This window comes from Marmota flaviventris, chromosome 16 (assembly GCF_047511675.1).
Source record: "Marmota flaviventris isolate mMarFla1 chromosome 16, mMarFla1.hap1, whole genome shotgun sequence".
NCBI classification, from domain to species: Eukaryota; Metazoa; Chordata; class Mammalia; order Rodentia; family Sciuridae; genus Marmota; species Marmota flaviventris.
Window position 1 is genome coordinate 68,573,428 of NC_092513.1, and position 22,346 is coordinate 68,595,773.

The 22,346-nt window shown below is 44.8% G+C and overlaps 1 protein-coding gene across 5 annotated transcripts in view; it reads left to right on the forward strand.

The window, feature by feature from the left end:
* Cep192 (centrosomal protein 192) overlaps nt 1-20,526 on the forward strand; it is a 102,977-nt gene extending 82,451 nt beyond the window's left edge. For all 5 annotated transcript variants that reach the window (XM_071602492.1, XM_071602496.1, XM_071602494.1 and 2 more), the window contains 11 exons: nt 1,399-1,577; nt 2,130-2,253; nt 3,759-3,864; nt 4,277-4,484; nt 6,548-6,627; nt 7,420-7,515; nt 10,342-10,461; nt 11,107-11,228; nt 13,287-13,413; nt 13,713-13,771; nt 20,083-20,526. In XM_071602492.1, the coding sequence (XP_071458593.1) occupies nt 1,399-1,577; nt 2,130-2,253; nt 3,759-3,864; nt 4,277-4,484; nt 6,548-6,627; nt 7,420-7,515; nt 10,342-10,461; nt 11,107-11,228; nt 13,287-13,413; nt 13,713-13,771; nt 20,083-20,221 (1,360 nt within the window). In that variant the 3' untranslated portion in view covers nt 20,222-20,526. The remainder of the gene's footprint in view (nt 1-1,398; nt 1,578-2,129; nt 2,254-3,758; nt 3,865-4,276; nt 4,485-6,547; nt 6,628-7,419; nt 7,516-10,341; nt 10,462-11,106; nt 11,229-13,286; nt 13,414-13,712; nt 13,772-20,082) is intronic.
* Nucleotides 20,527-22,346: the final 1,820 nt, after the last annotated feature.

Sequence of the window (22,346 nt, forward strand, 5' to 3'; positions counted from 1 at the left end):
CAGGGATTACAGGCTAGAGCCAGTGCCTAGCTAGAAGTCTGATTTGAAAAGCAGGGGAGGGAGGGCCTGCTTAAGAGGTAGAGACAGGGGTTCCTTTCTTTGCCGTGTGTTGACTTGAAGTAAACAAGGCTCTGCCACATGATGGATGAATTTGGGCACTGCATAAAGTTTAATTACATCATGTGCTTTGGTGATTACAAAATTCATTTGAACTAAATGTATTTAAAAATCTAAGGTTTATTAGAAAACACCTAATAGAAAGTCTTTCTAAATTATATTAGCATTTTGTCCTCTAACGTTTTTCCCAGAAGACTCCTGCTTGTGTATGTATGTGTGTGTGTACGAGAGAGAGAGAGAGAAGTGCGGCTTATTGTTAGCTTTATTGCCTATAATCTGTAAGACTCAACTTCATTGTGCCTTTGCAAATAGGATGTATCTTAAAAAACTGATCAGACTTTTCCATACATATAGCTTTATGTAAAAGATTACAGTCCAACGCTATTTTTGTTATTATTGAAATGCTATAGAACAACCAGGCGCAGTGGCACACACCTGTAATCCCAGCAGCTTGGGAGGCTGGGATGTGACTCAGTGGTTAAGCACCCTGGGTTCAGTCCCCAGTACCAGAAAGAAAAGAAATGCCATAGAACTCAAGAGCACAGGATAAGCACAATGAATATAATTCTGAGCCACCTGAACAGACAATTTGATAAGTCTTTAGTGTAAATGTAGAAAATATGAAGGAGAAAACAGCACACACATGCCGCAGTCATGAGTATACTGCCCCAGACACTGCCCTTGACACTGCCCTTGCCAGGCCCAGGCCCCCACAGGCATGTCCTCTGTCCAGGACATGTACCTCCTGCCTCTTGTGGCCACTCACCCTGTGCAGTTACCCAGACATCAAGAGTCTGGTTTTCCCTCAAGTCCTAGTGTTGAGTCATTTCCTAGTGAATCTTCTAAGGGACTTCACATGCAGAAGTCAGCCAGAAAAAAGATTAGAAGTCACTGAATTTTCTAATTATAGCGTATTTACTGTTTGACTTACACTGTACTTGACTTTTTATACTGTTTTTCTTTTTCTCTCAGTTTTTTTTTTCTTTTGTAATGTTTTTCTTTTCCTTTTGCAAAAAGTGCTGGATGTTGAACCCAGAGCCTTGGGCGTGCTGGGCAAGCTCTCTGAACTGTATCCCCAAGCTGTATGCTACTTTTAAGTGTCTAAAATACGGCGGATTTTTATTCACTGAAAAACCCATGACATATAATGTCCTTTTAGATTTGTCTTAATGTTTTTAGAGTTATGAAGAATTAATATAAGATATATGAAACAAACTGTCTTTTCATAATTTTTTCCCTCTTTCTCTGATTTTTTTTAATTAAAAAAATTTTTTTTTCTAGTGAATTGGGAACTTCTGGAAAACACAGTGGCCATGTCTCTTTGGATGTTTTACCAGTTAGAGGTCCTCAGGGTTCTCCTTTTCTCTCACAAACTAGCCACCCACCTCAAGATAACTCGGCCTCTGAAGAGACTTGGACTGTCCAGCCAGAGCACTTGATTCTGATAGCACCTTCTTCTTGTGAGTAGTGAGGCAACAGCATGTCAGCAGTGGGTTTGGGAATTGAGAGCTGCACCCCAGCACCCAGGGCTCAGCTGGGGTACACACGGCTTCGTGCACTCTGGACTGATGGCCTATCCAGGACCAGCTTCTGCCACCTGACTCAGACGTGACTTGGGTGTGGTCCTCACCCTGAGACGGTGCTCAGCAGAGCCACAATACACCCCACGAGCTCACCCGGCACTTGGCCTGTCCTTCCTGTGACACTGACATAATTTGTAGTAGGAACATACTAGGTACATGCACATGTGCCAGAGTGCACACCAGCCGGGAGCAGCCTTCATGTCTGTTTTTCTCTTAATGTTGTTTAGTGTTGCCAGTTAGTTTTAAGGTTTATCAGATAGACTTATTTTAACAGGGGTTTGAAATTTTTATGAGTGAGTGGTTGAGAAGACCAAAATAAGCTGCTCTACTAGTTTATTTATTTAGGATTCACTTTTATTACTGACATGTCTTTTTTTTTTTTTTATCTAGTTCAGTAGATAACACATGGCATTTATCTCTTGATAACAGATGACATGGCAAAAACTGGATGTTTCCAGATTGCAAATCATTCTGTCAGATTGCTGAAATTTGAGCTGTACTGGCCAGCACATTGCCTGACAGTCACACCACAGCATGGGTTTATCGCCCCTGAGTAAGTATATCCTTGTGCTCTTCAGGTGCTATCATGGGTCAGATAATAGATTACTTAAATTTGTTCAGGGGCTGGGGGTGTGGCTCAGTGGTAAAGTACTTTACCTACCATGTATGATGGTAGGTTCTGTCCCTAACACTGCAAAAATAAGTGATGAATGTCCGTGCTCAGTGACAGTTTGTACTATGCTGACTACAGAGTGCAGCAGGCTCTGTGGGGCATCCGGGGGTTCAAGAGATCACATACACATCAGGGCTGGTGGCCTGACGTGGCAGACAGGCGTGTTTGAGGTGGAACAGTGACCCTGGGATGGAAGGCTGAAGAACGTTCTGATGCAGCACTCCACCTCCAGAATCCCCTGGCAGTGATAAACCAGGGCACTGGATAAGGGATAGAGGGATCTTAAAACCAGATGGTCTGCCTTTTACCTCCTTGGTTTGGATTATATATTCTGTTTGTTTATGAAGGACTCTTTATACTCAGAGCTTCCTGACTTATAGGATAGCTAAGCCATAACCCAGCTGATCATTTTCTACACAGAATCGTGTGAGAAGTCTTTCAGGGTAGGCAGTTCATGCACAGTTCCCCCTGTATGAAGCTAATTACCAATAGTGGGTAAAGCTGCAACTCTGCAGCTTTTCAGGGACTTTACCTGGACTAGCCCAGAGCTTTCCCATCTGGAAGTTGCTTCACACTTGAGATTAGCAGATCTGCAGAACGAATGGAGTTTACTTACTTTTGCCCAAGTGATGAATGTACTTTTTAGAGTTTACCTGGCAGAGACTGAACAAAGGCAGGGACAGGAACACTTCAGAGAAACATTGCAGGGACCTGAGCAGTCAGCTCAGCATGCACTTGGGGTTTCCTAAGCACCGTGTGCAGCAGGCCCTTTCCAACTAGTGCTTGAGAACACCTTCTTCACAATTCACTTTCTCCACGGCCTTGTATATATAACCAATTGCAGTGGAAAATAACCTCACTGTACCATTTTTGACATGTGTAACTAATAATTTCTTTTAGTCATACATCTGATCATGTGATTTACGTTTAAACTCCTTTTTGGCACTCGTGGGTATTAAAGAATTTTGTGCTCAGGAAAGATCAGTAAGTGGGTGACAAAGAAACCGATTTCCCACTTCACGTCTCCTCTCCCTCATCTCCTCAAACCCTTTCTTCCAGTCTGCTCTCCAGCTGTTGTCTTCTTATCTAGAGGCCCAGAGCATTTGTAGAGTGAGACCTTCTGTTCTAATCGCTTTTGAGATGGTGTTTCTCTGGCATGGTTGTTTTCACCTGCACCTTGCCCATGCCTGGTGGGTTTTGTAATTCACCTGTTAGCCTTTGAGCTGCGCATGGGAATGTGGGGAGCTGACTTCATTCTCTGCTGTCTCCCAGACACAGGAAATAGTCGGTCGCTGGTAGAACAGTATTTGTGACTCTTATCAGTCTGCTATGGAAGTACAGGATATTCATGGTTTTTATTGTGAAATTCTTTTTTTTTTTTTAAGGAGTAAACTACAAATTCTTGTGAGTCCTAATTCCTCCTTATCCACAAAGCAGACAATGTTCCCATGGAGTGGTTTGATCTATATACACTGTGACAGTGGACAGAAGGTACTTGTAAAGTGTTTTTCTGAACAACATTTATTTTGTCACTTCAGTTTCATAATCCATATTAACCCTTACATTTCAGAAGTCATGTGAAGGTGTTCTTCCAGCCCAGTGAGGTTTATTTAGTTAGAGCACTTAGTACAGAATTTGCCTTTAGTGATCTGAGCGATTCTCTTAGGGGTTGAGAGTGAGGCCTAAAAGCCATTGCTAATTTGCAAAATTTTCCTTAAAAAAAAAAAAAAAAAAAAGGTGGTTGGGGAGATAGACTCAAAGTTGAGGTCTGAATAAACTTTAATTTCTAAGTCAGCATTTTATTCTTTTGGCATTTCTTTTCTCTACCATAAATTTAGAATCAGAATTGTCTCTTTTATGATGGGTTTATTTGTCTCTTATTCTTTTATTCGGCTCATTTCAGAAAACTGTGAAAGTTCAAATTCGAGAAGATTTGACTCAAAGAGAACTCTTACCTCACTCGGCCTCTGGTCTATCTGGAGTTCTTACCCCAGCACCTGAGCCTTCCTTTCGTCATTTGGTGAAACCATTGACAAAGCCACCTTCCACAAAAATTGAAATAAGAAGCAAAACTGTTACTTTTCCCACAACAGAACCTGGTAAAACTTCAGGTATGTATCACGGTATTAGGTGGGTCAAATGTCTATGGCTATCGAGTCTTTATGCTCAATTGTTTTTTAGTTAAATTAATTTGTTTTTGTGATGCTGGGCATTGAATCCTGGGCCTCGCATAGGGAGACAGCCACTGTACCACTGAGCTGCGCCCCCAGCCCCTAATGCTCTCTTCTAAGTTAACCTTTGCATAGTGATGAGTGTAAATTTCTCCCCGGCTTCAGGAGAAAATCCAGTGTCACTGACAGTCATTTCAGTGGTGGGCTGGATTTGGAAATGTAATCTTGAAGTATGAAATCTAGGCACTCAGTAACTCTGTGGATTCCAAGAATCTTAGATTTTATTTGATGATGAACCATTCCTCTCCAACTCTCACCAGAATTGATGAATGAGTAGATAGAGAAGGAAAGTGGGCGCAGCCGGGTTCACACACCACCTGTACAATAGCCATATAACCGTGTTGTCGAGGATACCCCTCAGATATCCTGAGGTCATTTCTCCTTTACCTCTGTCTCTCCTCCTTTCTAATGGAAAGGAATGGTGGCTAGGACACAGAATGGCCCTCCCTGGGCCCCTGGCTTCTGGCCTCTCACTGTTTTTTTCTGTCCTTCTGCCTCAGTTTCCTTCTTCCTTGGGCCTCTCCTGGACCTTGCTCTTCACCCCTGATTGCTCACCTTGCTTGCAGACAGTGTCAAGCCTGACTCTTGGCTGACTGTTGGTCACCACCCTCTCCAGCTCACTCACTCTGGGATTGCAGCAGTTCTCTGACCTTGCTGAGGCCTCCAGCCTGAAACCCTGCAGCCTTGGCACTCCCCACCACCCTGCTCAGATCCCCTCCTCCTAGGCCCCTAGGATCCTATGATCTGCCATCATGGCCACTGTCTCACATCCTTCCTTAACTGTCTTGTGTGCCTCTCCTTCTACATTCTGACCCAGGTTCAATCCACCTGTCTTGTATTCCATGTCCCTAGCACGGAACAGTCCTAGACAAAACGGTATAGCCATTGCTGACAGATTCATGGTCAAATGCCCCTTTATCCGGAGGCTTTGGACCCAACCTCCCAGCTGCGTGTGTCTCTTCTCCCTCATAGGTCTGTCTCATCTGCACTTTCTCTCACTTTTCCAGCTCTCAGTGGTGCCCCACACAGGAATCAGGAAGCTGTTAAATGAGAATGGAAGGCTTCTGTTTCTCTCATAAACAGGGCCTCTGCTTGGAGTCTCACCACCTGTTCTTGCCTGCTCAGGGACTTTCTCCACGCCTCCTGGGTCATGAGTGCCTCTATTTCCATCAGCCCCAAGGTCACCTGTGCCACCACAGTCAAGGAGGTGCCTCCTGGGCTGCCACCTCTCCCTGCAGCTGCCCGCTTTCCACGTCCCTCCTGCTCTCAGGTTGTGCTGCCTGCCTTCCCTTCCTCAGGCCCAGAGCTGCTGAAACTGCTCCAGCTGTGGAGGTCACTGTAGAGCCCCATTTCCCTTTGAGTTTCAGCCTCTCCTTCCTCCCTAGAACACCTCTCATAGCCTCTTGGATGCTGATGCTCCAGGTTTTCCAGCCTCACTTGCTCTTTGTTAGATTTCTTTGTGAACTTTAGCCTCAACTTCCAAAGCTTGACATGTCTGGATCCTGGACCTGCCTTGCCCTTCTCTCTCTGTGTTCTTCTGAGCAGTTTCCTGTCATCCCTAACTCTGTGCTCAGGTGAGCTCCCTGAGGTACCTGCCTAGCACTGGCTCAGCTCCTGCACCTGAGCATCTTTCAGGTGTGTCAGAGTAACGTGCCCAGGACAGGCCTTCTCCTGTCCCAGTCTCTCCATGTCAGTGGGTGGCACTGCTGTCTTTCCATTTCACTGTCATCTTGTTCCCTTGCTGCAGCCGTTCAGCATCTTTGTCTTAGGCTTAAAATAGGATCAATAAGTATCTGACCACTTGAGTTTTTAAAGAAAATTCTGAAGCTCCTGTTGGACTACAAAGGGCTCCCTCCTTGTAGCGAGGTCACGAGGCCTGTCACAGAGGGCTACTTGTCACTGGACTCTCTCAGAGTGAGTTGTGCTATGTCTGTTCCTTTTAGAGAACTGCCTGGAGCTCGAGAATCACGGCCCTGCAGACGCGAGGTGGCACTTGTCGTCTTTTGCTCCACCATATGTCAAGGTCAGTCATGATGATCTCGAATGCACCCGTCTCGCTGCCTTAGTTCTATATGGGGTGTTGGAGCACGAGCTGATGCTCCAGTTGTTTGTCCCACCAGTTCATTTACTTGATTTTCCTAGTAGATGGGATGATACATATCTTTTTAACTGACAGGTTAAAATAATTTGTGTAAAAATATGTGCTAGCTCCATTTAATTGTGTCTCTGAGTCCTGATTTTTATCTGAAATGATTTCAGGGTCATCTTATCAGGCACTGTAGTGTGCTCACTGGCTTCCTCTCCACGCTGATGTGGCTGTGGTGCAGGAGGGGGCACTGCCTGAAATGAGCAGGCTTGTCATCTGTGTTGTTACAACACTGGATGGAGCCTCTCTGCCTTGGATTTTTCATGAAAATTAGTTTTGAGCCATAAACTAAAAACAATAAAATGTGTGCAAAAGATAGTTTTCACACCTAATACAGAGATGTGACGAACTGGTATTGTTTGGGATGTTGAGGTGTAGGTCCTGGCCTTTGAGGGAAGGCAGTCACTTGACACTGTAAACAGAATCATGAAGGACACTGGGGCCAAAGAGGTTCTAGAGATTGCCACGCATGGCCTCTGTGTGGTGAGGACAGCCATCATGATGGGCCCAGCCATGGGACGCACCGTTTTCTGGGAGTGCTTTGCGCCCTCCTCATCTGCTGCGACCTGGGCTGCTCTGTCCTTGATAACCGTAAAGGTAATTGTGTCTCTGAAGTGATCCATTCATTCCTTCAATTTTTGCTTAATTGTTTAAATTACCACTTTGCAGGGAGTTGACGAAAGTGGAGATGTTTTTAGAGCTACCTATGCAGCATTCATATGTTCTCCTATTTCTGGGATTCTGAAAAGCAGTGGAATCCAGAAGGTGAGTTGGGAGTTATTTTATAGCTAGTTGGCAGGTCAGGCTGCTCCTTTGATCTAGCCACATGTTTCTTTCCCTTGTCCCAGCCCTGGCCTCAGGGAAAGGGGCCTCCTCGCTGCAGTCAGCACCTTCCACTGCTACAGCAGGAAGTCTCGCTGTGAGGGAATTGGCAGCTAAACGAGCACCCTGCTCAGGGTAAGGGCCTCAGCTGCCAGCGCTTCCAGTGCATGTCACTGCCTACATGACAGTTGTGCCTACCAGCCAGAGCCAGGGAAACCTGCTGCTGCTCAGGAAGAGCTCTGTGTTCGTGGCTGAGTCCCCAGTGTGTCTTCCAGCTGCTGTGAATCTCTGTGGTCTTCATTCATCTCTGGACCTGACTCAGCCCCTTCAGATGTCCCCCATGGTGCTCGACAGCCCCTGGGATTCAGCAGTGCTCTTCTTCATCCCAAGGGCTGAAGTCCATTTAGACCATGGGAGGATGGGGAGTGGCTGCTGATGGTGTAGGACTTCGTTTTGGATTGTTGGAAATATCTTAAGACTGGTTCATGGTTCACAGTTGTCTAAATGCACTGAAAACCACTGGACTGCCTTTGGCCTGGGTAACCTGTGCGGTGTTCTGTGTTCTTCCACAGTCAGTTGCTGCTATAAAGGGACACAAGGGAGGCATAAGAAAATCAAGGTTTATTGTTCTCACTGGTCTCAGAGGTTACTCATGCCGAGCTGGAAGGAGGAGCGGTCAGCAAGTTGTTCAGATGGCAGAAAACGGGAACCAGGGGTAGCTCATACCACAGCTGCTCGTGAGATTCCCATAGGAAAACAAGGCAGCGCAAGTGAGCAGGTTGGGATTGGCTAGCTTGATAAATTTTGGCCAAGTGTCAGCTGATTGACAGAGAGAAGCCCTGCTTCCCAGGATGGGTTCTGTGTGAGTGAGTTTGCATATCTAAGGCATGCTCCTGCCCAGGCCCTGGCTGTCTCTAAGGACTGGGCAGCCCAGCCAAAGAAGGTGTTTAACGTGCAAGACATTGTATGCTTGGGGGTGTTTATATAAATATATAAATAAAGTATGGTATGTGAATTGTGTCTCAGGAAAGCTGTAGGAAAGAGAAGGTGTGGGCTAGATTGTGTCCCTAGAGTTTATCCCTTTCATAAAATACGTAACAGCAACATAAGCTCTGTGAGGGCCTTGATTTTTGTTGTTTGGCATGTCAAACAACAAAAATCAAGGGTTGAACTAATTATTTATCACTTTGCAGGTAGTTGGTAAATGTGTCAGATGGCTTCTAGTCCTCCTCACTTAATTTGTATTAAGGAAATTAGCAAAACACATTATTCAGAGTCCATTTAGGAAAGTATTACCCTATAGCACAATCACTGATGTATATAATAGTGACCCAGCAGGGGGGAAAGGTAGTTACAACCTTGTTCTTTTTTTTTTTTTAATTTTAATATTTATTTTTTTTAGTATTTGGCGGACACAACATCTTTGTTTGTATGTGGTGCTGAGGATCGAACCCGGGCCGCACACATGCCGGGCAAGCGCGCTGCCGCTTGAGCCACATCCCCAGCCCCACAACCTTGTTCTTAAAGTAGCAGACACAATTTTTTTTTTTTTTAAACATTGGTTGTGTGATATGAGGATAGTAAGCATCAGAGTTCTTAGTGTTACCTAATATTACAGGCAGTGTTATCCGTCTTTTTCTTTCCTCTTTGTGTTGGGTGTCTGACAGGTGTGATTGTGGTTAGGAGTCTCCTTGGTGTTTCCGCCCTTGCTTCCTCATCATAGTCTGGGCCCTCTTTAGAGTTTAGTCCCCTCCTTGGGCTGCCATCACCTGACAGGCCTACCTATCCTCCTATCTGTCAGAAGCCTTCACCTCCAGCTGCTTGGAGGCTTCTTGTGTTCTTCAGGGGTAGAAATGAGGTCACTTACGTATTTCACATTTAGGTTCAAACACAGATTCTGACTCATTGTTAGTTGAACTGGTGATCAATATTATCAACACTGAAATCTTTGATAAAACTGAAGCTCTTAACACTGGTAAATGGCATAAAATACCATTTCAAAAATATTCATAACTTCTTTTCAGGATGTGGTGGCGCACACCTGTAATCCCCTTGATTTGGGAGGCAGAGGCAGGAGGATTGAAGTTCAAGGCCAGCCTCGGCAGTTATTAAAACCCTGTCTCAAAAAAAAAAAAAGGCTGAGAATGTAGCTCAGTGGTATAGCACCCCTGGGTTCAATCCCCAGGACCGTGTGTGTGTGTGTGTGTGTGTGTGTGTGTGTGTTCACAGCCTTCTCATTGAGCTTTTCACAGGTTGTACACATGCAGGTTTGTGTGTGACCTTGAACGGTGTCATCAGGACAGCTGGCTCTGCTGGTGCTCTGATCACTGAGTCCCAGCTCTTCCCTTGTTCTTCCTGGTAGCCTCCAACCCTACCTCTGCAGCTTTGTCCTTGTGCATTATGGCCAGCAGAGGGGGCCATAAGCATGTTGGTCAAAAGCCAGATTGTTTTTCTGGTAGGACTCTTCCCGCCCCCCCCCAACCCCGGTCTTTTGCTTGAATGCTGTAGTACTTTGAAACTTTTTCTCCAAAATGTATACTGTGAATTTTGAGGAATGTGTTGTATAAAGCCTTAAACAAAAGTACCTGGTATAGATACTGAGCCCAGTGGAAATAAAACTGTTCAAATTCTCTTTGAATTATTAAGCAAACTAACCATTGCAAAAGCATTTGTTCCTTTAGTTTTTAATACTAAAATTTTGTATTGCTAATCTAACTGCATGTGTGTGGTGTTCAGGGTATGAACATTTCTTCTGGGTGTGTCTTATAGGTCTCCATCACATTTTTGCCCAGAGATAGAGGGGATTATGCCCAGTTTTGGGATGTTGAGTGTCATCCTGTTAAAGAGCCTCACAAAAAGCATACGTTGAGAGTCCAGTTCTCAGGACAAGTGAGTATTAAACTGCAGTTAGCCAGATTGTTTGTGTATTAAAGTGAAACCTGTGTGAAAAACTTCTGAAGATGGAGAATATTTTTCTGATATTATTTCATTCTCACTAATTCTTTTTTTTTTTTTGGTGCTAGGGATTGAACTCAGGGGCACTTGACCACTGAGCCATATCCCCAGCCCTGTTTTGTATTTTATTTAGAGACAGGGTCTCACTGAGTTGCTTAGGGTCTGGCTAAATTGCTGAGACTGGCTTTGAACTCACGATCCTCCTGCCTCAGGCTCCCTAGCTGCTGGGATTACAGGCGTGTGCCACCATACCCTGCTCAGTTTCACTAATTTTTAAATTTTCTTTTCTGTATTAATTGATACGTTTGACGTCAGGGTTTGGCTCGCTTGTTCATAAACTTCATAAAACTAGTGTTTGACTTCATTATATGATGCTATCTGTGTGTATGTGTGCATAAGCATAAAAAGGAAAGAAGAAAGGGAGACTAGACAAAGTAGGTAATAGGACTAGTAGTTCAGAAGTTTTTAAAATCATAAGTCTTTAAAAAGTTTAAAGGAAATGATAGAATTACAAAATGTTAATGTATATTTTCTAGAGTGTTCATTTCTCCTTCCCACCTTGTGATTTTTTTCATACAGAGTGTCAGAGCTGAAAACAAGCCTGAAAATGCACACCCTTCCACAGACACCCTCATTAAAGTGGATAATGCACTCACTCCTCGAAGACGTGCTGTGTCAGAGACCTCTGGTGTCCTGCCCAGGTGTGTTGGTGATCATCTTGGGGGTAGTAAGAGGCTTGCTGTGGTCAGTAAGAGGCTCAGTGACTTCACCCGTGTTTCCACATGGGCCTCTACCATGCCAGTCAAGGTACGAAACAGAGTGTGCCTCTCACCTCAGAAGGTTCTTTTTTGTTTTTGTTTTTGGGTCCTAGGGTTGGAACCTAGGGCCTCATGACATGCTAGGTAGGTGCTCTGCCCCTGAGTTACACCCTAGCCTAGCCTCACCCTAAAAAAAAGTCCTCAGTGTGTCCTTTTGTGGTCCAGATTTGTTCTGCTCCAGTTTCTATCATCACGGATTAGTTTTGTTTGAATGTCATGTACACACACACTCTTCATGTCTTTTTCCATCAGAAAGTTTTCTGAGATTCATTCATGCTATCGAATATATCTATAGTTTTTTAATTGTTTAGTATTCCTTTATATGATCACATCACGATTTATTCATTTTCCTGTTGACGCTTAGGTGTCTCATAATTTGGACCTATAATGAATCAAGATATATTAACATTATTATATGGAATTTTTGTGGATATATGTTTTTATTTGGAGTAAGCGTAATGTGATTTTACTCAGAATTGGTGGGTCACTGCTTAGTGTGTATTTAAGTTTAAAATAAATTGCCCCGTTTTCCCACAGTGACTGCCATTTTACACCCCCACAAGTAGCATATGCAAGTATATTCTTAAAAACTTTAAAATTTATACAACTTTAATAATGATATTAAAAAATCCTACCTAATGAAATTTTTCTATTCATCCTAATTAATAATTAAGCTTAATTTAGTTTTGGAATAAGGTGCTTAAAAGAAAAAATATGTTAAGCAACTGCTAAATTTACTATAAATTTGGTCACTTATTTTCTAATAGGAGCAATAATATATTTTGGGAGAAATTAGAAACCTTAACAAGAGCACACTGTGCTCCCAGCACACTGCTGACTTCCACCTGTCTCCCTCCACCTGCTGAGGGCTTGCTGTTTGGTGGGCTGAGAGGGGGGACTCAGAGGGACTCCCCTGGTCCCACCTCCGGGGACTCCTCCTGCAGGAGGAGCCACAGCACATTTGATTGCAAACCATGGAGAGGACCGGAGAGAAGTAAATGGGAAGCATGGCCGAAGTTGCTTGTCTGTGGTAGCTGGAAAGAGCTTCCTTGAAAAGGGACACTTAAGCAGAGGAGGATGGGTGGACATGGCCCAGGTGAAAGGGGCAGGCAGGTTCCCCTTGGTCTCTGGGTTCCCCTGTGTAGAGACCAGTGGAGATTGTGGGCTCTGAGCCCATGTGGGAAGGGAGAGGCACGACAGGAGGCTCGATGTGTGTGTTGTGCAGACCGTGACAGGCCTTGTGCGAGCGGGAGCAGGGCCGCTTCTCTGGAGAGCTGCCGGGAGCCGTGGAGTGACATGGTCTTCTGTGTTTATAGAGCTTCCTCTGCCATAGCGTAGGCTGAGTCATAGCAAGCCTAGGCATGCACACGAGCCGACCGCTATATCTGTGTCCAGGAGGGAGGTGGTGTTGAGGGGGTGCAAAAACTCGGAAGGAGACCTCCATGGTGTAGACCCAAGGATGTGAGAGGGAAGAGGATGTCGGGATGGCTGCCAGAACCAGCCCTAGGACAGGAACTGTTGGAGGACCAGGTCTGAGTAGAGATCATGGTTTTAGTCTTGTGTTGCAGGACCTGGGATGTTTTGGAGGTGTCCAGAGGGAGGGAGGGTGTCACGACTGCAGATAGGGGATGCTGCCAGAGGCTGCCCGAGCCTCCATACAAGTCAGTGTGTTGAGGAGCTCCCTGCAGCATGGGACTGCCTGGAGGGAGGGTCACTTGACCCTTGGGGAAGGGCTGCAGAGAGGTGAGCCAGGTTTACTAGGAGGGGAGGAAGGCAGCGCCCCAAGAGTGTCACCTAACGGCACTATTGTGAGAGCCCCCCTGTAGACATCACTCATGTAGATCAGGTAGGTGCCATTATAAGGCAGCACCACAAAGTTTGATAAAGAGTTTGTTACTATAGGTTTCACATAGTTACCTTTCAAACTTGTTTCCAAAACAGGCTAGTGGACTTGAATCACCGAGGAGTCTATGCCCCAGAAGATGTGTACACATTTCTGCCAACCAGAGTTGGAGAATCAAGGACACTAAAAGTCAATTTGCGAAATAATTCTTTCATTACACATGCAGTAAGTTGGGAGATTCCAGTGGGTTTGGGAAAAGATAGATTCAGCTATTGGATAAACATCTTCCTGGTGATTAAAAGTACTCTAGAGAGTACATTTAGGTTTTAATTAGTTAATTTCCTAAATGCCCTATACTGTATTGGAAAAAAAAAAAAAAGTCATTGAAATTATGATCCTGTATTTAAAAATCAAAATTTTGTTTTAATAATGTATCTTCAGTTAAAGCAATATGGAGTATGTTTGATATATGCTCAAGTGCCTAATTTGCATAACTTCATGAAATATTTCCTGTTGAATTCCAGCTGAAGTTTTTGACTCCCCAGGAGCCTTTCTACATCAAACATTCCAAATACTCTTTGAGGTGAGTTTGTCAGAAATCTTAATGTTCTCTGTGGTGCAGGACTTGTGTCCGGGGAGTAGGGTACGAAAGAGCCTCCTCTGTACTAGCCCCTGTTGTCAATACCAGTAGCACAGAGCTTTCAGCCCATGCATCTGCACAAGTAGCAAAAGGGAAGGTACCTGCAAGGGCATGTGTCAGGGTGCTCTGCACTTGGCACGTGGCAGCCTGGCAGTATTGGGCCAGCATGTGATTTCTCTCACTGAGGATTTCGCCACTTCATCAATATCTTAATGATCTCATGCTTAACTTTTAGAATTCATGCTTCAAATGATGTTTTCACTGGTGGTATACTGAGAACCAAAGACTTAAATTTTCATTAATTAGGACAAAACTTTTCCTGGTTAATTGGTAAAGCTTTTTATTGTATTTTTCACTTATCATTCTTCAAATACTTTGTATTATTCTTACATCAGGGCCCTACTTCTTGTCTTCCCTCCCCTGACCTCTGAAATAAATGGGCTTATTGAGTTATTATAAATGTTAGTCAGAAAAAGGACCAAGTCCTAGTACAAGTTTTCATAAATCCCCAGCAGTAAGGCTAGATAGCAGCTGGAAAATGTCTACCAACTCTAGAGCCTAGAGTATTTTTATAAGCTCTGGAGGAAGGAAAGCTTTGCTTACATTGAACCACGTAGGCTGTAGATAAGAGAGGCAGGATTCAGAAAGTGGGCAGAGCTCTGGGATAGAAGGGTGGTCCAAAGGAGGAGTAATTGCTTCTTCTGGATGGCTTGGGGTGAAAGTCGGGGAAGCCCATGTATGAACACCGCACGTGGCCCTGCTGGTGACGAGGGTAGCCAAGGCTGCAGTGTGTATTGGGGAGTGGCAACACTCTCCTGTTGGTTGGTCTGCAGCCTTTAACAGATTAACTTCCCTCAGCTCTTCCCACACAGCCTTATTTCTTATCATTCTTGCTGATTCTCTTTTTCTATTTGTACATTTAAGTTGAAATCTCAAACAGGGGTATCACTATTTTCTAGAATTTAACAGTAGGGTTCCATTGGGCTTAGTACTAAAGAATCTCTCATTTTAGTGTTAGGGAGCTATTCCAGAAACATGACCTGTGCTGTGAAAGTACAAAACAATTCTGCAAGCATTTCAGGACTCCCTTTGACTAGCAGTGCTCTCTGAGAGAGGCTGGACAGATGGCTTGGTTGAGGACTCTTCTCTGTGCTGCTTCCCTCTGTTCTCGCTGTCCTCTCTTCAGCGCCCTTCCATGCTCTGTTCTGTCAGACATTGCTGTCTACCTGTGGGCTGAACACTTCCTTTCCCTCCTGGGAGACTGCCATAAAGGCAAAAACTTTAGATATCATTTCTGCAAATTCAGCAGTCAGTGCATGTAGAAAATTATCATGTGTTTCATCTCTCTAAGCCTCAGTTTCTTTATTTGCAAAATGGAGATGATGCTGCTTCTGGCAGCAAGGAATTGGGAGAGGAGAGGGGCGGGGGGGGATAATAGTGTCAGAGCGTGTGGACTTAGCAGATGTTAGTGTCCTCCTGCTCCTCATCAGGTCTCTGTAGGTGCCTCTGTTTATTCCAGGATTGATTTGTTTGTTGTGCAGTACTAAGGGTTGAACTAGGGGTAGCTTCACCACTAAGCCACATCCCTCTCTAGCGTTATTTTTCATTTTGAGATAGAGTCTTGCTAAATTTTCAAAGCTGGCCTCAAACTTATGATCTTCCTGCCTCAGCCTCTTGAATTACAGGTGTATGCCAACATGCTCAGCTTCTTATTTTTGAAAAATGACTTTAACAACAACAAGAAAAAAGCTTCTAAAAATAAGTTCCATTTTCAAAAAAAAGTCCTCTTGAAGAGCTTAGTATCAACCTTTTTAAAAACAGTATTTACATTCACCTCATCTGTAGTTTTGGTAAAGAATCATGTTTAAAGTGGCTGGTTAAATTGCTGAGCTTTGTGTCACTGCTTTCTACTTCAAGGTTAGAGGATGAGGAAGTCAGAACCTACCAGGAGTTAATTAAACAGACACTTTGCAACTTTCATCACTGAACACATTGTGGTTTCAAATTCTCCTTAGATATTGTATATTGTATATTTGTTTAATTTTTTTCCCATAGTTGTTTTTACAGTGCTCTTCAGCTAGAATCTGTAAGCCAGATCAGCTGTGTTTTGGCCTTTGCAGAAGGGCTGGTCTTAGTCCGTTGCAATAGTGTTACAGTGGAGTGTGGGAGCTGGACCAGGCAGGCAGAGAGATAGGAGGTGGGTTGGGGATGGATAATGCTTCTGTGCCAGCCAAGTCCATTTGCTCTGCTGTAACAGTACCATCACAGATGGCTCACAAATAACAGCAGGCCAAGATCAAGGTGGCAGCAGATTTGGCGTCTGGTGAGGCCCTCTTCCTGGTTCCCATTGGCCCTTCTCTCCCTGGGGCCTCCCGTGGGCACTCACCTGTGACCTGAAGATTTCAACATAAGAGTTTGTTGAAATTCTTAAACACACAAACATTCACTCGAGTGAATATACTACAGTTACAGTTGGCTGTCATTTGAGGTCTCATGTTTATGGAACATGGACGGTATCTAAATTGAAATAGAATTAATCGTTAAGCAGGCTCCCTCTTTCTGTGTGAAGCTGCTTGGATATAATGGTGGTTTTCTGCTCTTCGTGTAGATTCTGCCTGCTCCATTACAGACATGGTAGGAGTGATGAGAAATCCACAACTTCGGCATAAGATAGCTCTTCTTTAGTTTCATCCTGTTCGAGTTTTGAAATGGAAGTCGTCATCATTTGGAAATAGAGGTGTTTGTGGGGGTGACTGTGGACTTGCTGACCCAGTGCTGCCCTAAGTCAGAGCCTGGGCCATGCTGACAGCTTCTGAGGAAACTTCCACACAGGAACAGACTTCTGAGTTCAGCAGACCATGGGCAGTTCAGATGAGCCAGCGTTTTAAATAGCATCACAAGATACATTTTGTCTATCCACTTCAAGCATACTTAAATTTAAATTTGCCTTTAGACTTTTACACCCTGAAGACAAATTAAAATGAGATAGTTTTGTACTTCATTAGTGGCCAGGTACTTGCGTTGTTCAAATCAAGAGTTTCCTGAAAGTGTTCGTCAACACTCACCATCACCATGTGACCATGGGGTGGGTGCACAGCATTACATACCCCAGCAGGGGCTTTCACAGTGAGTGAATCACAACATCCTGTGTGAAGCACTGACTGTGACCTGTGTAGCCAAGAGGAATGACACACCCATAGGTGGCGTGGATCAGGTGGAATGGCCAGCTTTCTCCCCATCCGGAGCAGCAGGACAGCAGCATACAAAATGAAGCAGCGGGCACTCATTCTTCCTGTGGGTTGAGGGCTGTTGTGTCTGTCCCCAACACTGGACACTCTGGACAAAGGTACTCCTAGAAAGTTATCGCTAAGAGTGACAGTTGGCTTGCTCTGGCAAGTGGAGCAAAAGCTGTGTTCGTAGAACCCTGAGGAGCAGTGCCCGTCTTTCGCTGATCACGTTTTCTACTTACTAGCACGTGGTCTGCTCAGTGACGCTTCTAAGCACATGCTGTAGAATGAAGATGGCTTAGTGATCTGCAGGTCACAGCACACGCTCGCCACAGCCTCAGGGCCTGCTGGGCTGGGTTGGCTAGTCCCCGCACTCATGGGTACAAGTGGTGTGTCCCTCGGGCTATCTGCTGACTGCGGCACACAGAGGCAGACGAGATCCCGGAAGTCACGGGAGTTAGGCCCAGTGCAAAGGCGGGGCTATTTCACCCCCATAAAGTGACAGAATGGGAGAAACATTGGTAACATTTTCTTGGATAAAGATTCTTTTGGGGGCCCTTAATTGATCATCTCTTGTGTCTTTAGAAAAAAACTTGTTCATGTTTCCATTGAATCCCCAGATCCCCCTTGTAATCTGTGGTTCTGTGCACATCTGTCCTCACTGAGGTGTTGGAGCCAGTGGGTTTCAACTGGTGTGTGCCCCATGTCCACACCCACAGCAAGCTGCTCAGTCCTGGCGAGCTCCTTCTGAGCTGGCGAGCCCCACTGTGTCATTTCAGAGGGAAGGACGGTTCACACAGAAGCCACAGTCGGGCATCATCAGTGAGCTGTTGGATCTCTGCTGATGGCACAGGAACAAATCATTTGTATTTTTTTCAGTTTCTTTGATAATGATGGTACCTTGAGTGTACTAATATTGCTAGCTTTTTTCTACAAAAAGTGCTCCTTTGAAATTAGAGGTGGGGGAGAAAACTTATGAAGACAAATTAAATAGATAGAATTGCTAGGTTCTGCTAAGCCCTTTCTGCGTAAGCAGGGCCTGGGGGGGGCGGGTAAGGTGGGCTGGTGTGTGCGGTGCTGTTCGAGTTTCGGCTCTGTGTATGTTTGCTGTCCTGTCAGTCATGAGCTACTAAGAAGATTGAACTAGGCTTCCTGTGAGCTTGGCAGACTTTTCTTGTTTTCCCACATATGTGAAGAGGCGGATGAAACAGTTAATAATGGTACAAAGTAGTGTCTTAAATATGTCCGTCTTGCTGGGGGTATCGAAGAGAGATGTTAAGCTCATGGTTCTTTCTGAATTGCATTCTGGTTAATTCAAATATCTGTACTTTAGGTTATCAGGTACCAAAGGGAGGTGACACATTTTATCACAGTACATTTTTAAAGACCATTTCTTAGTTGAACATAGGATACTACTATGTCCTATATTAAAATTCATTAATAATGGGCTCTTTGAGAGATTTATTTTGGGCTACTTCATTATTTCCAATGAATTATTAGCGATAGAGTCTCTTAAGTTGGCAACTTCTGAGTGCTGAAATGCTAACATGACAGACAAAATTGTAGTTAATGCCACGGACTAGATTTCATTTAAAAAACAAAAAGCACATTAGCTTTGATATGGTGAAGTATATGCGTTTGGAGAAAATAACCCAGACTTTAAGTAAAAATATGGAAGTTGGGGATAAGCTGGGTGAAACAGCACTTGCCTCACATGCATAAGGCTTTGGTATTAATCCACAGCACCACAAATAAGTAAGAAAGAATGTACAGGTAGCCATAGAGATACACATCTGTGTCTTTGCTGTTCAGACACATGTGAAGTCAGCCCTCTGAATCCATGCATTACCAACTATGAATTGAAAATATTCAGAAAAAACTGTGCCGAACATGTACAGGCCTCTTATGATCCCTAACCAGCACAGTAAAACGACTACGTGTGTGCGTATTATTTGCATTGTGTCTAGAGATGACGTAGTAGAGGATGCACACAGGTCACATGTGAGAACTATATGACACTATAGCAGGAACTCCAGAGCTTCTGGGCTTGGGTGTCCGTGGGGTCCTGGAGCCAGCCCCTGGAGACAGAGGGATGCCTGCGCCTGCTGTAGGTAGGTAAAGATAAACATATATATGCTGTCCTTACGCAAGGAAAAGGGCTGGAAGTCAGTTTTCTAAATCGCTATCCCTCAATCTGGGCTTTGTCAAGTCGGGAAAGACAACAAACAAGAGCATATGTCACTGTGACCCCCCCCCCCCCACTTGAAGATGTGTGGTCTGGGAGGACACTAGGGTGAGGTGCCTTTCTGTGAGGAAAAGTCTGAAGGCTCTTGAGACAATGGAGACAGAAAGGTGATGACAACATTTAGGCTGTATGTGAAGTACCTGTACGGCCAGGAAGGCATATTTGGGGGGACAGTTTTGTGGATATAAACTCCCCCCAATACTGCTTTTAAATGTGGACACTTATTGTCTGACTCTGCATAAAATAAGTTAGTTTTAAGGCTCTGACTGAGGTTTCATGTGACTCTTAGAGCAAAACTGCACAGTGATGGAAATGCAGGGACAGCCAGCTGTCCTTCCGGCGTGGCGTGCTCCCGAGTTAAGAGTAGCCTGAGCTCTGGGTCTTTGAGTTTCTCTTCACCCTTCCTCAGGCGGACAGTGACCTGTTTTTGCAGGTAGCAGGAAGCTCAACATGTAAGAGGTCAGACCTCGTTTCCCTTTTTCTGTTGAAAAGCCAGGAATATAGATGTGACACTATTTCAATCCCATTTTATTTTACCTTTCTATGATGCTAGGGATCAAACCCAGGGGCCTTATGCATACTAGACAAGCTCTCTATAGCCCAGCTACACCAATTTTAGTTCTTTCTCTCCTTTGTACCAGTTTTTTATTAAATAATAAATCAAAGAAATTAGAAATGGATTTCTGCAGAGAGTGACTTGGTTCTCATCAAGCTGGTGGTGCTTGGGCCATGCAGGCGGCTGGTTCTGCTGACCTCACTGCTGCCGTTTCCTTCCTTTGCAGAGCCCGGCATTACATCCACATCCCCGTGCACTTCAGGCCAAAGTCCACTGGCAAATTTGAAGCTTTGCTCATTATTCAGACAGATGAAGGCAAGAGTGTTGCTGTGCGACTGACTGGTGAAGCCCTTGAAAAAGATTAACTAGAACTCATTTTTTTGTAAAGTAAATTACATAAGTTATATTTTTGCAACTTCTTTTTTTCTACACTACGATTATGCTGTTGTATATATTTTGTATGATAAATTGATGTGTACAACTGTAGATATTCTTGGTTTTGAGAAGTTAACCCTGAAAACCTGACTAATATATCATGTATCCAGTCCATAGAATTGTATTAACTTTTCAGGGAGAAGAGAGTTCTATTTTTGCATTGATGATATATTCCTAATAAATATGGCATATATTTTAATGTGATATGTCCAAAAATAAACTTAATTTCCATTGAGCCTTTTTGTGTGCTGTCATATAAAGATTAGAGTATCGCCTCATACTGCTAGGGATATCCAAGCTTGGAGTCTGTTCTCGATTTTTCTGTCACAGCTTCCTCTCCCCTGAGAAGCCTCATCTTGGTTCCTTCTGCCTTTAGCTCATTGCCCACAGTAGAAAGCACAGATTATCTTCAGAGAAGCTGTTTTTCTCCAGAGCAGGGGCGGGAAGGGGTGGGTGGAGCCCTCCAGCAGGCTGGCAGCCCTCCAGCCCCCCGCCGGGAGGCTCTCTCCTGTCCCTCCCCACGTGGAGGTCTTCACTCTACCTTAGAGGCCACTTTGCCATCAAGGAAACCTCTCAGACCTGAGAGGCCCTGCCTGCCCCAGATGTTGCCTCACCACTGTCTTGTGACTTAGTCAAAGCCCTGGCTGGATGTCTGGCCCTTGTCCCTCACATTGGCTCCCTGAACAGTGTCCTACAGCCGTCTCCACCATTTGCCCCAGCAGTCTGAGCAGCAGCATCTCGACAGACTCCTTGGCTCTGGAACACTCTCCATCATAGGCAGAGGTGCACACAAAGTTCCTGGGGCCAGGAGGCCCTCATCCCCTGCCCTTCCCTCCATCCCCTGCTGTGCCAGCCTCCTGCCTTTCCAGTGGAGCCAAGCTCTTCTCCAGAACTTCGCCTGGCTGGCTCACCCTCACCACCCTCTCCAAGGCAGTACCTTCCTTTCCCTCCTCGTGTGGCACAGCTCTGTGTACAATCCCTCATCTCCACCTCATGCCTTTCTTGCTGACTTGTTTGCTAGTTAATTTGTCTGTCTCTCGTAGGTAACAACCCTGGAAGAAGAAGACCTGGCCTTCTGCCCAACCTGTACTCCCAGCACTTGGAGAGCACCTTGCACAGCACGGATACTGCCGCTGGCTGCCAGCGTCCAGCACATTCACTGTGCTCCCCCATTCTGGAAGGCTCTCTGCTCACCATCCTGATGCAGGTGTCCAGCTGCTCCTTCTCTCCACTGCCAGCAAGTTTATGCTTCTTAGGAGGGTCTCCACCCTTCCCTCAAGTATTTCTTACCTAGCTTCTTATCAATGTCCTCCACACACATTTCCTGATTGTAAGAAGTGATTGATTTCTGAGTACCTGCAATGTGCCAGGAGTGCCCCACATGCCACTTAGTCGTGCTTAGTTCTCAATAACTTAATAGACGTTGGGCCTTTTATGGCAGGGAGGCTGGGACAGAGCCCTTCCTTCTGCAACAGCCTCCAAATTCGGCAGCAGCCTCTTGGACAGACGGGTTTATAGGGGTAAGAGGTGGGCCTGGTCTGGCTTATGAGGTTGAAACTTGTCTTTATCAATGGAAAAACTAAACTTGGAGAGGTGAAGTCACACAGAAATCAGTTGAAAGAGTTTGAGCCAGGACTCCAACCCTACTTTTCCTGACTTTAGCATCCAGTTGCGGAGAATAGAGATGACTCTGGACAGAATTGAGGAAAATGGAACATCTTGTGGGGCTGCTTTAAAGGTCTGATTCTTCTCTGATGATAAAACAGCCCTCCAATTGCCGATGGATGTGTTTTTCCGGTTGAGCTCATTGGAGTCCACACAAGTGACGATGTCTCTCTCGTCAACCAGGTGGGACGTTCAGCAAGCAAGACCTGCACCTCCACAGAACTTGGTGGTGATGAATATGCATCATTAACTGATCCAGTTTATCCATAAATGAGATGGAGTAAGAGTGTGTCTGTTTTTAGTAGTCAGTTGGGATGATCTTACCTGATATGCAGTGCATATGCTTTATGGAACGTGGCTCTCTGTGTGCTGTTAACGTGGGCAGAGAAA